The sequence below is a fragment of the Lichenostomus cassidix genome, unplaced genomic scaffold, assembly GCF_008360975.1.
Source record: "Lichenostomus cassidix isolate B80296 unplaced genomic scaffold, HeHo_3.0 HiC_scaffold_36, whole genome shotgun sequence".
Taxonomy (NCBI): domain Eukaryota; kingdom Metazoa; phylum Chordata; class Aves; order Passeriformes; family Meliphagidae; genus Lichenostomus; species Lichenostomus cassidix.
Genome location: NW_028147270.1, coordinates 720,457 through 735,559, shown reverse-complemented (window position 1 = coordinate 735,559; position 15,103 = coordinate 720,457). Strand labels below are relative to the sequence as shown.

The 15,103-nt window shown below is 42.0% G+C and overlaps 1 protein-coding gene and 1 long non-coding RNA gene across 5 annotated transcripts; both read left to right on the top strand.

Annotated features, from left to right (window-relative positions):
• The first annotated feature begins 15 nt into the window (after positions 1-15).
• LOC146423741 (uncharacterized) lies at positions 16-666 on the top strand. Its single transcript, XR_014847279.1, has 2 exons — positions 16-244; positions 457-666. It is a non-coding gene; the product is annotated as an uncharacterized LOC146423741 (long non-coding RNA).
• A 1,333-nt stretch (positions 667-1,999) lies between these two features.
• LOC146423740 (transforming growth factor beta-1-induced transcript 1 protein-like) lies at positions 2,000-14,817 on the top strand. Of its 4 annotated transcripts, XR_014847352.1 has the most exons (12): positions 2,002-2,376; positions 3,238-3,290; positions 3,735-3,769; positions 4,710-4,813; positions 5,973-6,066; positions 6,553-6,673; positions 7,912-8,040; positions 9,329-9,403; positions 11,146-11,227; positions 12,555-12,703; positions 13,596-13,938; positions 14,402-14,817. XR_014847352.1 is itself a non-coding variant. In XM_085044576.1 (11 exons), exons 1-11 carry the CDS (start codon positions 2,364-2,366, stop codon positions 13,752-13,754), a joined length of 1,011 nt encoding a protein of 336 aa, XP_084900702.1. In that variant the 5' UTR covers positions 2,002-2,363; the 3' UTR covers positions 13,755-14,000. The 4 variants fall into 4 exon arrangements, 3 of the variants coding, with proteins under 3 accessions (XP_084900703.1, XP_084900702.1, XP_084900700.1); XM_085044576.1 differs by lacking the exon at positions 14,402-14,817 and having other exon boundaries at positions 3,738-3,769; positions 13,596-14,000; XM_085044574.1 differs by lacking the exon at positions 14,402-14,817 and having other exon boundaries at positions 13,596-13,999.
• The last annotated feature ends 286 nt before the right edge of the window (positions 14,818-15,103 follow it).

Here is a 15,103-nt window from a genome sequence, read left to right as displayed (position 1 = left end):
TCATACGTGAAGAAACGAATGACGTCATGGACTGTGAGGATGGCGCTGATGATGTAATATATGGTGGTGACGTCACGGAGGATGACGTCACGGAGGGGGAGGGGTGGCGGTGAAGGTTCGGTGACCCAAAATTTTGGGAATGTTGGGACCTAAAAAATGACTTTGGGGACCTAAAAAAAAGGATTTTTGGGACCTAAAAATGACCTTGGGGACCCAAAAACGGAATTTTGGGACCCAAGAAATGGTATTGGGGACCCAAAAGTGGGAATTTTGGGGACCTGAAGTGGACTTTAAGGACCCAAAAAGAGAATTTTGGGACCCAAAAATTACCTCGAGGACCCCAAAAAGGACATTGGGGACCCGAAAAAGAGATTTTGGGACCCAAAAAATTAAATTTTGGGGACCTTTAAATGGATTTTGGGACCCAAAAAGAGGATTTTGGGACCCAAAAAAGAGGATTTTGGGACCCAAAAAAGAGGATTTTGGGTACCCGGAAATGGTGATGACGTCACAGGCGCAGAGGTCAAGGGGTCACCCCGAAAATTTGGGGATTTCCCTGGAATTTCGGGATGATTTTTGGGTGAATTTCGGGTGGTTTTGGGTCGCGTTTGTAGCGCTGGAGAGGTGTGAATAAAGGAGGGGCTGAGAGCCCAAAATTCCCCAAAATTTCCCGAAAAAAACCTCAATTTGTGATCCTTGAATTCCCAAAAATCCAAATTCCTGAATCCCTGAAAATAACCGCAAAATTCCACCCTGAAAAATCCCAAAATTCCCAAAAAAACACCCAAAATTTTCCCAAAAAAAACCTCAATTTGTGATCCCTGAATTCCCAAAAATCCCAATTCCCGAATCCCCGAAAATAACCCAAAAATTCCTCCCCGAAAAATCCCAAAATTCCCAACCTTGAGACCCAAAAAACCCCAAAAATTCCCCCAAAACCCCAAAAATTCCCCAAATCACCCAAAATTCCCCAAATCCCTCCAAACTTCGATCTGAAACTCCCAAAAATCCCCAAAATTCCCAACCCTGAGATCCCAAATTACCCAAAAAAACCCCAAAAGTTCCCCAAATCCCTAAAAAAAACCCCAAAAATTGCCCAAATTCCAAAAAAAAACCCCAAAATTTCCCCAAATATCTCCAAACTCCGATCTGAAGCTCCCAAAAACTCCCAAAATTGAATCCCAAACTCCCGAAAATCCCCAAAATTTCCCCAAAATCGCATCCCAGAATCCCGAAAATCCCTAAAAAACTCCCAAAACCTCCCAAAATCGCATCCCAAGCTCCCGAAAACTCCCAAAATCAAATCCCGAACTCCCGAAAATTGCCCAAAATTCCAAAAACTTCCCAAAACCGCGTCGTGAACTCCCGAAAATCCCCAAAAAACTCCGAAAATCAAATTCCAAACTCCCGAAAATTCCCCAAAAGTTCCCCAAAATCGCATCGCAAACTCCCAAAAATCCCCAAAAAAACTCCGCAAATCAAATCCTGAACTCCCCAAAACTCCCAAAACCTCCCAAAATCGCATCGGAAACTCCCGAAAATTCCCCAAAATTCCCCAAAATCGCATCCCAAACTCCCGAAAATTCGCAAAAACTCTGAAAATCGAATCCCAAACTCCCGAAAATCCCCAAAAATCGCTTCCCAAACTCCCAAAAATCAAAAAAAACCTCCCAAAATCGCATCCCAAACTCCCAAAAATCAAAAAAAACCTCCCAAAATCGCATCCCAAATCCCCAAATTCCCCCAAATTCCAACTCCCCTCCCAAAATCGCCCCCAATTCCGCCCCTCCCCCCACATCCGGTCTCTCCTTTCGGTTTTTTTCCCAAATTTGGGCAGCGGCGGGTGGGGGAGGGGCGAGGGGGGGGAGGGGAAATAACGGGAAAATTTGGGAGTTTTTGGGGTTTTTTTGGGAAGTTTTTGGGGTTTTTTTCTTCTGGGGAATTTGGGAGTTTTTTGGGGGAATTTGGGGTTTTTTTGGGAGCGGAGTTTGAGTTTGGGGGAATTTGGGATTTTTGGGGTTTTTTGGGGGAATTTGGGAGTTTTTTTGGGTTTATTTCGGCAATTCGGGAGTTAAGATTTTGGGACTTTTTTGGGCAATTTCGGAGTTGCGATTTGGGATTTTTTTTTCGGCAATTCGGGAGTTTTTTGGGTTTTTTTGAACTTTAGGAATTAGGATTTTGGAGGTTTTTTGGCAATTTCGGAGTTAATTTTTGGGGTTTTTTTCTGGCATTTTGGGATTTTTTTTTCCTGGAGGTTTTTTTTTGGGGAATTTGGGATCCGGAATTGAAATTTTTTGGGAATTTTGGGGGTGGGGGGGGCAGAGCCACGCCCAGGTGGGGGAGGGGAGGAGAGCGGGCTGAGCATGGAGGAGCTGGGTGAGCGCTGGGGGGAAATTTGGGGGATTTGGGGACTTTTTGGGGACATTTTGGGAACTTCTGGATACTTTTGGGGACATTTAGGGACATTTGGGGACATTTAGGGGACATTTGGGGACTTTTGGGGACATTTGGGGATATTTAGGGACTTTCTCGGGACTTTTTGAGAACATTTTGGGGGATTTGGGGACATTTTGGGGACTTTTTGGGGACTTTTGGGGACATTTGGGGATATTTAGGGACTCTCTCGGGACATTTAGGGGCATTTTGGGGACATTTGGGGACGTTTTGGGGACGTTTAGGGAACTTCTGGATACTTTTGGAGACATTTAGGGACATTTTGGGGACTTTGGGGGACTTTTGGGGATATTTAGGGACTTTCTCGGGACTTTTTGGGGACATTTCGGGAACTTCTGGATACTTCTGGGGACATTTAGAGACATTTAGGGACATTTTGGCTACTTTGGGGGACATTTAGGGATCATTTAGGGAACTTCTGGATACTTTTGGGGACATTGAAACACATTTTTGGGGCATTTAGGGACGTTTTGGGGACATTTGGGGAACTTTTGGGGGAATTTAAACACCTTTTGGGGACATTTAGGAACATTTAGGGAACTTTTGGGTAGTTTTGGGGACATTTGGGGATATTTGGGGACATCTTGGGAACATTTAAATACATTTTTGGGAACTTTTGGGGACATTTAGGGACATTTTGGGGACATTTGGGGAACTTTTGGGTAGTTTTGGGGACGTTTGGGGACATTTTAGGCACATTTAGGGACATTTTGGGCACTTTTGGGACATTTTGGGGTCATTTGGGGACATTTCGGTGACCCCAAATTTCCCCTCCCCCCCCAGAGGCGCTGCTGGCAGAGCTGGAAACCCCTGGGAGCTCCTTGGGAAACCCCGAGGTGAACTGGTTTATACTGGTTTATACTGGGAGGGACTGGGAGTGAACTGGGAGGGAATTGAAGGGGAAAAAATCGAAAAAATTGGGAAAAAATTGAAAAAATGGGGAAAAATGGTGGGAATATTGTGGGAAAATTTGTGGGAAAATGGGATTTGGGGTTACTGGTTTATACTGGTTTGGGGGTTGGGGGAAGTGGGATTGAACTGGGATGAACTGGGATGAACTGGGAGGGACTGGGAGGGACTGGGAGGGAATTAAAGGGGAAAAAAGGCAAAAAAATGAGGGAAAATGGCAGATAAATGGGGAATTAATGGGATTTGGGGGTTACTGGTTTATACTGGTTTGTACTGGGATGGGACTGGGAGGAACTGGGATGAACTGGGATGAACTGGGAGGCGATTTGGGGTCTCAGAGGAGCTCCAGGATTTAACCCCTGATGTCCCAGAAGGTGCCGAGGGGAAACCAAGAGCAGCTGTACAGGTAGGGGAGGAACTGGGAGGAACTGGGAGGAACTGGGATGGACTGGGAGGAACTGGGATGGACTGGGATTGAACTGGGATCAATTAAACTGGACTGGGAGGGACTGGGATTGAACTGGGAGGAACTGGGATGGACTGGGAGGAACTGGGAGGGACTGGGAGGAACTGGGATGGACTGGGAGGAACTGGGATGGACTGGGAGGAACTGGGAGGAACTGGGATGGACTGGGAGGAACTGGGAGGGACTGGGAGGAACTGGGATGGACTGGGAGGAACTGGGAGGGACTGGGAGGAACTGGGAGGAACTGGGATGGACTGGGGTTGAACTGGGATCAATTAGACTGGTCTGGGAGGGATTGGGAGGGGATTTGGGGTTACTGGTTTGTACTGGTTTGGGGTTTGGCCTTACTGGGAATTACTGGGATGGAACTGGGAATCAACTGGGATGAACTGGGAGGAACTAGTAGGGGATTGGGAGGGACTGGGAGGGAACTGGAATGAACTGGGAGGAGATTGGGAGGGAATTTGGGGTCACTGGTTTGTACTGGTTTGGGGTTTTTCATTACTGGTTTGGGGTTTGGGGGAACTGGGATGAACTGGGATGGAACTGGGAGGGAACTGGGACAAACTGGGATGGACTGGGATGGGACTGGGATGGACTGGGACGAACTGGAACAAACTGGGATGGACTGGAATAAGCTGGGATTGAACTGGGATGGACTGGGACAAACTGGGATGAACTGGGATGAACTGGGATGAACTGGGATGGAACTGGGATGGAACTGGGATGGAACTGGGAATCAACTGGGACGAACTGGAACAAACTGGGATGGGCTGTGAGTGAACTGGGATGGACTGGGATGAACTGGGATGAACTGGGATGAACTGGGGTTGAACTGGAGCCGAACTGGTCCGAACTGGTGCTCTCGCCCCTCCCCCAGCTCGGTGCGGAAGCCCCTCCCCCCCCGCGCCGCCCCTCCCCCCGCGCTGGGGGAACTCGAGCGCCTCCTGCTGGAGCTCAGCGACACCCAGAGCAGCATCGCGGGTACCGGAAATCCCCAAATTCACCCCAAAATTACCTAAAATCAGCCCAAATCTGCCCCAAATCAGCCAAAATTACCCAAAATCACCCCAAAATCAGCAAAAAATTACCCAAAATCACCCAAATTCACCCCAAAATCAGCCCAAATCACCCAGAATCACCCCAAAATCGGCCAAAATTACCCCAAAATTACCCCAAATCAGCCAAAAATTACCCAAAATCACCCCAAAATCAGCCTAAATCTGCCCAAAATCAGCCAAAATTATCCAAAATTCCCCAAAATTCACCCCAAAATTACCTAAAATCAGCCAAAATCAGCCCAAAATCAGCCAAAATTACCCAACATTACCCATAATCAGCCAAAATCACCCCAAAGTCAGCCAAAATCAGCAAACATCTGCCCAAATCAGCCAAAATCTGCCCAAAATCCCCCCAAATTTAGCCAAAATCACCCAAAATCAGCCAAAAATCAGCCCAAAAACCGGCCCGGGGAGCTAAAAATCGACTCAGGGATATTAAAAACCCCAAAATCACCCCAAAATCACCCCAAAATCAGCCAAAGTCACCCCAAAATCAGCCCAAATCAGCCAAAATCACCTAAAATTACCCCAAAATCAGTCCAAATTCACCCTAAAATCAACCAAAATCACCCCAAATTCCCCCTAAATCCCCCCAAAATCCACCAAAATCAGCCCAAAATCAGCCCGGGGAGCTAAAAAATGAACTCAGGGATATGAAAAACCCCAAAATCACCCAAAATTATCCCAAAATCGGCCGGAAATCCCCCAAATTCACCCAAAATTCCCCCGAATTTCCCGAAATTCCCCCAAAATCCCCAAAAAAACTCCTTTCGGATTCCCCCAAAATCATCCCAGGAACCTCAAAAATTAGTACAAAGATCCCGAAAATTCCCCCAAAAATCCCCAAAAATTCCCCAAAAATCCCCCAAAAATCCCCAAAAAATCCCAAAAAAATCCCAAAAAATCCCCAAAAAATCCCAAAAATTTCCAAAAAATTCAAAAAATCCCCCAAAAAAATCCCCAAAATCAAAAATCCCCAAAAATCCCCAAAAAATCCCCAAAAAATCCCCAAAAATTCCCCAAAAATTCCCAAAAAATTCCCCAAAAATTCCCAAAAATCCCTAACCGCCCCTCCCCCACAGAGGAGCTGCTGGCCTCGCCCCTCCCCCACCCGGAGCCCCCCAAAGGTGGGGGGAGGGGAGGAGAGGAGAGTCCGGATGATCCCGAAATTGGGGGGTGAGTGACCCGAAATAGCCCAAAAATCCCAAAAATATCCCAAAAATATCCCAAAAATATCCCAAAATCTGGGGTGGGAAACCCTGAAATCCCAAAATTCCCCCAAAAATCTCCCAAATTCCCTCAAAAATCTCCCAATTTTGGGGTGGGAAACCCCGAAATTCCCAAAATTTTGGGTGGGAAACTCCAAAATATCCCCAAAATTGCAGTGGGAAACCTGAAATATCCCAAATTTGGGGTGGGAAATCCCAAAATCTCTCAAATTCCCATAAAAAACCCAAAAATTTCGGGTGGGAAATCCCGAAATATCCAAAAAATTAGGGTGGGAAATCCAAAAAAAATCCCAAAATTTAGAGTGGGAAATCCAAAAATATCCCAAAATTTGGGGTGGGAAACCCCAAAATCTCCCCAAAATCCCCAAAATTTCCCCAAAATCCTCTCCCCGAATTTCGGGAATTTCCCAAATTCTGTTCCTTTTCCCCCCAGGAGTTCCCAGGATTCCCAAAATTTGGGGCAAAAATCCCAAAATTCCCCAAAATCTGCAGCGACGAGAGAGCTGGAGAGGCTGATGACGTCATTGAGTGAGTTCAACCTGCAGGGAGCTCAGGTGAGACCCAAAAAATCCCAAAAAAATCCCCAAAAAAGTCCCAAAAAATCCCCAAAAAATCCCCAAAAAATCCCAAAAAATCCCCAAAAAATCCCCAAAAAAATCCCCAAAAAATCCCCAAAAAATCCCCAAAAAATAAAAAAAATCCCCAAAAAATCCCCCAAAATCCCCAAAAATCCCAAAAAATCCTAAAAAAATCCCCAAGGGAAAAAAAAAAAAATCCCTCAAAAATCCCCAAAAAATCCCCCCAAAAATTTTTAAAAATCCCCCAAAAATCAAAAAAATCCAAAAAAAAATCCCCAAAAAATCCAAAAAAATCCCCCAAAAAATCCCCAAAATCCCCAAAAATCCCAAAAAATCCCCCAAAAAATCCAAAAAAATTCCTCCAAAAATTAAAAAAAAATCCCCCAAAAAATCCAAATTTTGGTTAAAACCCCCAAAAAAATTAGAACAAAAAACAGAAACCCCAAAATTTTCCCTCCCGGAAAACCCAAAATTCCCCCAAAAAACTGCAAAATTTCCCATGGAAACAAAACAAAACAAAACAGAAAAACACACAAAAAAAAAGCAAAAAATCAAAATTTCCCCAAAAACCCAAATTCCCCCCAAATTCCCAAAACAAATCCCCAAAAATCCCTCCAAACCCTCCTGAAATCCCCAAAAATCCCAAATTTCCCCCCAAAATCCCCCAAATTTCCCCCCAAAATCCCAAATTTCCCCAAAATCCTCCCCAAATCATCCCAAAATTCCCACAAATCCCAAAAATTTCCCAAAAAATCCCAATTTTCCCCCAAAAAACCCCAAATTTCCCTCAAAAAATCCCAAATTTCCCCCAAAATCCTCCCCAAATTATCCCAAAATTCCTCCAAATCCCCAATTTTCCCCCAAAATTTCCCAAAAACCCCAAATTTCTCCAAAAAATCCCAAATTTCTCCAAAAAAACCCCAAATTTCCCCAAAATCCTCCCCAAATCACTCAAAAAATTCCCACAAATCCCCCAAATTTCACCCCAAAAATCCCCCAAAATTCCCCAAAAAAACCCCAAAATTCCCAAATTTTCCCGAATCCCCAAAAAAACCCAAAAATCCCAATTAATTCCCCTCCAAAAACCAAAAAAAATCCCAAATTTCCCCCAAAATCTCCCCAAAATCTCCCCTAAAATCCCCCAGATTTCACCCCAAAAATCCCAAATTTTCCCAAAAATCCCCAAATTTTCCCAAAATTTCCCAAATTCCCAGGAATCTCCCAAACCCGGGGAGGATTTGGAATCTCTGCTGGATTTGCTGCAGAAGGAGCTGCGCGGCTTCGGCGTTGCCATGGAAACCAGGGGGAGCTGCCAGGCCTGCGGGAAACCCATCTTGGGGAAGGTTGGGAGATTTTGGGAAATTTGGGAAATTTTGGGGTATTTGGGGTGAAATTTGGGGGATTTGGGGCGAAAATTCGGGGATTTTAGGGCAAAATTTGGGGGATTTAAAGGGATTTTGGGGGATTTTTGGGGGTTTTGGGGTTTTTGGGGTTTCCATGGAAAGCCATTTTGGGCAAATTGGGAAAATTTGGGATTTTTTGGGTTAAATTTGGGGGATTTGGGGTGAAAATTTGGGGATTTTAGGGCAAAATTTGGGTAATTTTTGGGGTTTTTTTGGGATTTTGGGGGTTTTTGGGGGTTTTGGGGTTTCCATGGAAATGGATTTTGGGAAAGATTTGGAGATTTGGGGAGATTTGGGAAAATTTGGGATTTTTGGGGTGAAATTTGGGGGATTTGGGGCGAAAATTTGGGGATTTTAGGGCAAAATTTAGGGATTTTAGGGCAAAATTTGGGTGATTTTTTGGGAATTTTTGGGGATTTTTTGGGATTCTTGGGGGTTTTGGGGTTTCCATGGAAACCCATCCTGGGGAAGGTTGGGAATTTTGGGAAATTTGGGGAAATTTGGGATTTTTGGGGTGAAATTTGGGGGATTTGGGGTGAAAATTCGGGGATTTTAGGGCGAAATTTGGAGGATTTAAAGGGATTTTGGGGGATTTTTAGGGTTTGGGGATTTTGGGGTTTTGGGGTTTTGGGGTTTCCATGGAAAGCCATTTTGGGGAAATTTGGGAAATTTTGGGGTATTTGGGGTGAAATTTGGGGGATTTGGGGCGAAAATTCGGGGATTTTAGGGCAAAATTTGGGGATTTTAGGGCAAAATTTGGGTGATTTTAAGGGATTTTGGGGATTTTTGGGTTGGGGTTTTGGGGTTTCCATGGAAAGCGATTTTGGGACAGGTTGGGAGATTTTGGGGAAATTTGGGAAATTTGGGATTTTTGGGGTGAAATTTGGGGGATTTGGGGCGAAAATTCGGGGATTTTAGGATGAAATTTGGGTGATTTTAAAGGATTTTTGGGGGTTTTGGGGTTTCCATGGAAAGGGATTTTGGGAAAGGTTGGGAGATTTGGGGAAATTTAGGATTTTTGGGGTTTTTTGGGGGAATTTGGGGCGAAAATTTGGGATTTTTGGGTTTTTTAGGGGAATTAGGGGGAATTTTTGGGAATTTTTGGGTTTTTTGGGGGGGAATTTAGGGGATTTTGGGATCTTTTTAGGGGTATTTGTGGGAAATTTGGGATTTTTGGGTTTTTTTGGGTTTTTTTAGGGGAATTTTGGGATTTTTTGGGGTTTTCCAGGTGCTGAGGGCTTTGGGCAGCTCGTGGCATCCGGAGCACTTCGTCTGCGCAGCCTGTGAGAGACCCGTGCTGGGAGTGAGTTTGGGGCAAAAAACGGGAATTTTGGGAAAATTGGGGGTTTTGGGGGGAAAATTTGGGGATTTTGGGGTTTTTTTGGTGGGAAAAATTGGATTTTTGGTGGGAAAAATTAGATTTTTTGTGGGAAAATTTGGATTTTTGGAGGTTTTTTTGGTGGGGAAAATTGGAATTTTGGGGTTTTTGGTGGAAAAATTGGATTTTTGGGGGTTTTTTGGTGGAAAATTTTGAATTTTGGGGTTTTTTTGGTGGGAAAAATTTGAATGATGGAGATTTTTTGGTGGGAAAAATTGGATTTTTGGAGGTTTTTTGGGGGGGAAATTGGATTTTGAGGTTTTTTTGGGGAAAAATTGGAATTTTGGAGGGTTTTTTGGTGGGAAAATTTGGATTTTGGAGGTTTTTTGGGGGGAAAAATTGAATTTTGAGGGGTTTTTGGGGAAAAATTGGATTTTTTAGGGTTTTTTGGGGGGAAAAATTAGAATTTTGGAGTTTTTTTGGTGGAAAAATTTGAATGATGGAGATTTTTTGGTGGGAAAATTGGAATTTTGGAGGTTTTTAGTGGGAAAATTTGGATTTTTGGGGTTTTTTTGGGGGGAAAAATTGGAATTTTGGAGTTTTTTTCTGGAGTACTTTGGGTGATTTTTGGGACGTTTTTTAGGATTTTTTTAGGGTTTTTTGGGTGATTTTTGGGAGGTTTTTAGGAGGTTTTGGGGATTTTTTGGGGATTTTTGGTTTGTTTTTGTTTCTGTTTGGTTTTTGGGGTTTTTTTTTGCAGCGATTTTGGATTATTTTTGGGATGATTTTGGGTGTTTTTAGGATTTTTATTACTATTATTATTTTGGGCTATTTCAGGATTTTTAAAATATTTTCAGTGTGTTTTTGGTGTTTTTTCAGGATATTTTTGGTGTATTTTTGGGGTGATTTCGGGTGGTTTTGGGACTTTTTTGGGGTGATTTTGGGGATATTTTGGGTGTATTTTCGGTGCATTTTGGGTGTATTTTTGGGATAATTTTGGGATATTTTCAGGATATTTTTGGGATATTTTCGGGGTGATTTTGGGTGTTTTTAGGATATTTTTCGGGGTGATTTTTGGGACATTTTTGGGGTGATTTTGGGTGGTTTTGGGATATTTTTGGGATGATTTCAGGATATTTTTGGGGATATTTTTGGGATGATTTTCGGTGTGTTTTTGGGATAATTTCGGAATATTTTTGGGGTATTTTGGGATATTTTTAGGACATTTTTGGGGTGATTTTGGGGATAATTTCGGGATATTTTCAGGATATTTTTGGAATATTTTCAGGATATTTTTGGGGTGATTTTAAGTGTTTTTAGGATTTTTTTTTGGGGTGATTTTGGGTGTATTTTGGGGATAATTTCGGGATATTTTCAGGACATTTTCAGGGTGATTTTGGGTGCTTTTAGGATATTTTTTGGGGTGATTTGGGGTGATTTTGGGATATTTTTGGGGTGTTTTAGGGTGATTTTAGGACATTTTTGGGGTGATTTTGGGGACATTTTTTTGGGGTGATTTGGGGTGATTTTGGGATATTTTTGGGGATAATTTCAGAATATTTTTGGGATATTTTGGGACATTTTTGGGGTGATTTTGGGTGGTTTTAGGATATTTTTTGGGGTGATTTTGGGACATTTTTGGGACATTTTTGGGATATTTTTGGGGTGATTTTGGGACATTTTTTGGGGTGATTTTAGGTGATTTTGGGACATTTTTTGTCCCCCAGGCGCTGCTGACTGCCCTCGGGCGCCCCTGGCACCCTGAGCACTTCTGCTGCACTCACTGCGGGGAGAGGCTGGGGGAGGAAGGTATCGATTATCGATCATCGATTATTGATTATTGATTATCTATTATTGATTGTTCGTTGATTGATTGATTGATTGAGTGACCAATTAATTGGAGCGTCGCCTGGGGCATTGATCGACTGATCTACTATGGTTGATTGGAGACTCGGGTGGGGATCGATTATCGATTATCGATTATCGATTATTGATTATCGATTATTGATTGATCGTTGGCTGATTGAGTGAGTGACCAATGAATTGGAGAATTGATCGACTGATCCACTGAGGATATGGACTCATTGATTGATTGGGGACTTGATTGATTGATTGATTATTGATCATTGATTGGCTGATCGATTGATCGGGGCATTGATCAATTGATTCGTTTGGATGGTCATTGATTGATTGATTGATTGAGACATTGATTGATTGATTGATTGATTGACTGGGGACACCTGGGACAAAAATCCCCCAAAAAATCCCCAAAAAATCCCCAAATAAATCCCAAAAAAAACCCTAAAATCCCCAAATAAATCCCAATTTTCCCAAATAAATCCAAAAAAAATCCCAATTTTCCCCAAATAAATCCCAAAAAAATCCCTAAAATCCCCAAATAATCCCATTTTTTCCCGTTTCTCCCCAAAAAAATCACAAAAAAATCCCCCAAAATCCCAAATAAATAAAAAAAAACTCCTAAAAAATAAAAAAATCCCAATTTTCCCCAAATAAATCCCACAAAACCCCTAAAATCCCCAAATAAATCCCATTTTTTCCCATTTTTTCCCAATTTTTCCCCATTTTTAGGGTTCATCGAGCACCAGGGTTTGCCCTAAAACCCTAAAATCCCAAATAAATCCCAAATAAATCCCAAATAAATAAAAAAAAAATCCCCAAAATCCAAAAAAAATCCCAAAAAAACCCTAAAATCCCCAAATAAATCCCATTTTCCCTTTTTCCCAATTTTCCCCATTTTTAGGGTTCATTGAGCACCAGGGTTTGCCCTAAAACCTAAAATCCCAAATAAATCCCAAATAAATCAAATAAATTAAAAAAAAATCCCCAAAATCCAAAAAAAATCCCAAAAAAACCCTAAAATCCCCAAATAAATCCCAATTTTCCCCAAATAAATCCCCAAAAAATCCCTAAAATCCCCAAATAAATCCCATTTTTTCTTGTTTTTTCCCCATTTTCAGGGTTCATCGAGCACCAGGGTTTGCCCTAAAACCCTAAAATCCCAAATAAATCCCAAATAAATCCCAAATAAATAAAAAAAAAATCCCCCAAAATCCCAAAAAAATCCCAAAAAACCCCTAAAATCCCCAAATAAATCCCATTTTTTCCCATTTTTCAGGATTCATCGAGCACCAGGGTTTGCCCTACTGCCGTCGGGATTTTGGGGCCAAATTTGGGGTTTTCTGCGGCGGCTGTGGGGAGTTGATGCTGCAGAACTTCCTGGCGGCTCTGGGAGGATTTTGGCATCCTGAGTGCTTCGTGTGTCAGGTGAGACAAGAAAAAATCCCGAAAATACCCAAAAAATTGGGAAAAAATGGGTAAAAGTGAGATAAAGTAAAAAAAACCCAAAAAATCTGGGAGAAAATTTAAAAAAATCAAAATTTCTGGGAAAAAACACCAAAAAACCTCGAAAAAATTGCATTAAAAGTCAAAAAAAGTGAAAAAAACCCTCTGAAAGTCTGGGAAAAAAATTTGGGAAAAAAGGTCAAAATTGCTGGGAAAAAAATTGAAAAAAAAAACCAAAAAAGTCACAAAAAATGAAAAGAAAGACTCCCCAAAAAACTCCAAAAAACCAAAAAAAAAAGTGTTAAAGTGAAGAAAACTAAAAAAAAGCCTGAAAGTCTGTGAGAAAAATAAAAATATAAGGTGAAAATTGCTGGGAAAAAAAAGAAAAAAACCCTAAAAAAGTCACAATAAATAAAAAGAAAACCTCCCAAAAAAACTCAAAAAACAAGGAAAAAATCCATAAAAATGAAAAAAATTTTAAAAACACTGAAAGTCTGGGAAAAAAACCCTGAAAAAAACTCAAATCGCTGGGAAAAAAAACCCCAAAAAACCCCCAAAATCATTTAAAAAATCCTAAACAAAGGAATCCCCAAAAAATCCCAATTCTCCTGATGTCCCCAAAATCCCAATTCCTCCAGTTCTGATCCCAAATCCCCAATTTCCCCATTTCCAACCCCAAAACCCCCAAAAATCCCAAATTTTCACAGTTTCCAACCCAAATATTCCCATTTTTCCCCATATTTTCCCCATTTCCAACCCCCAAAATCCCAAATTTTCCCAATTTATTCCCATTTCCCACCCCAAAAATCCCATTTTTTCCCATTTCCAACCCCAAAACCCCCAAATTTTCCCGTTTTTCCCGTTTTTTCCCCAGGAATGTCGCTCTCCCTTCCCAGGAGGATTGTTTTACTCCCGAGATGGAATTCCTCTGTGCCGCCAGCATGTGGGGCTCAGCTTGGGGTCAGAAACGGAGATTTTGGGGGCGAAAAATGGAAATTTGGGGGTGAAAAATGAAAATTTAGGGTCGAAGTAGGATTTGGGGTCAAAAAAGGGGAATTTGGGGTTGGAAAAAGGTGAAATTTGGAATAAAAAATGGGAAATTTGGGGTCAAAAATGGGGAATTTGAGGTCAAAAAATGAAAATTTGGGGTCAGAAAAGGAGATTTTGGGGTCGAAAAATGGAAATTTGGGGGTGAAAATGGGGAATTTGGGATCGAAGTAGGATTTGGGGTCAAAAATGGGGAATTTGGGGGTTGAAAAATGAAAATTTGGGGTCAGAAATGCCAAATTCGGGGGCGAAAAATGGAAATTTGGGGTCAAAAATGGGGAATTTGGGGTTGGAAAAACCAGAATTTTGGGTTCAGAAATGAGGAAATTGGGGTTGGAAAATAAGAATTTTGGATGAGAAATGGGGAATTTGGGGTCAAAAATGGGGAATTTGGGGTTGGAAAATGAAAATTTGGGGTTGAAAATGGGGAATTTAGGGTCTGAAAAAGGAGAAATTTGGGGTCGGAAATGAGGAATTTGGGGTCAAAATGGGGAATTTGGGGTCAAAGTAGGATTTGGGGTCAAAAAAGGGGAATTTGGGGTCAGAAATGGGAAATTTGGGGTCAAAAAATGAAAATTTGGGGTCGGAAATGAGGAATTTTGGGTGAAAAATGGGGAATTTGGGGGTGGAAAGGGAGAATTTGGGGTCAAAACATGAAAATTTGGGGTCAGAAATGAGGAATTTGGGGTCAGAAACACCAAATTTGGGGTTGGAAAAGGAGAATTTGGGGTCGAGAAAGTGAATTTTGGGGTCAAAAATGGGGAATTTGGGATCCAAGCAGGATTTGGGGTTGAAAATGGGGAATTTGGGGTCGGAAAATGAGGAATTTGGGCGAGAATTGGAGAATTTGGGGTCTAAAAATGGGAAGATTTGGGATCCAAGGAGGATTTGGGCTCAGAAATTCGGGATTTTGGGTCGGAAAGGGAGAATTTTGGGATTTTTGGGGAGGATTTTTGGGTTTTTTGGGTTTTTTTGGGTTTTTTGGGTTTTTTCGCACCGCCGCACACAGCTCAATAAAGCACTCAGCACAGCTGCTCCTTTTGGGGTCATTTCTGCTCCTTTTGGGTCATTTTGTTAATTTTTTGGTAATTTTCCCTCATATTGGGGTATTTTCCCGTCATTTTCGGGTCATTTTGGGTCATTTTTGGGGCATTTCAGGTCATTTTGGGGTCATTTTTCCCCATTTTGGGTCCATTCTGCACCATTTCAGGGTCACCCCAGGCTGTTTTGGGGGATTTTTCCCTGATTTTGGGTAATTTTACCTGATTTTGGGTCATTTTCCCTAATTTTGGGTCATTTTCCTGCCATTTTAGGTCATTTTTCCCCAATTTTTGG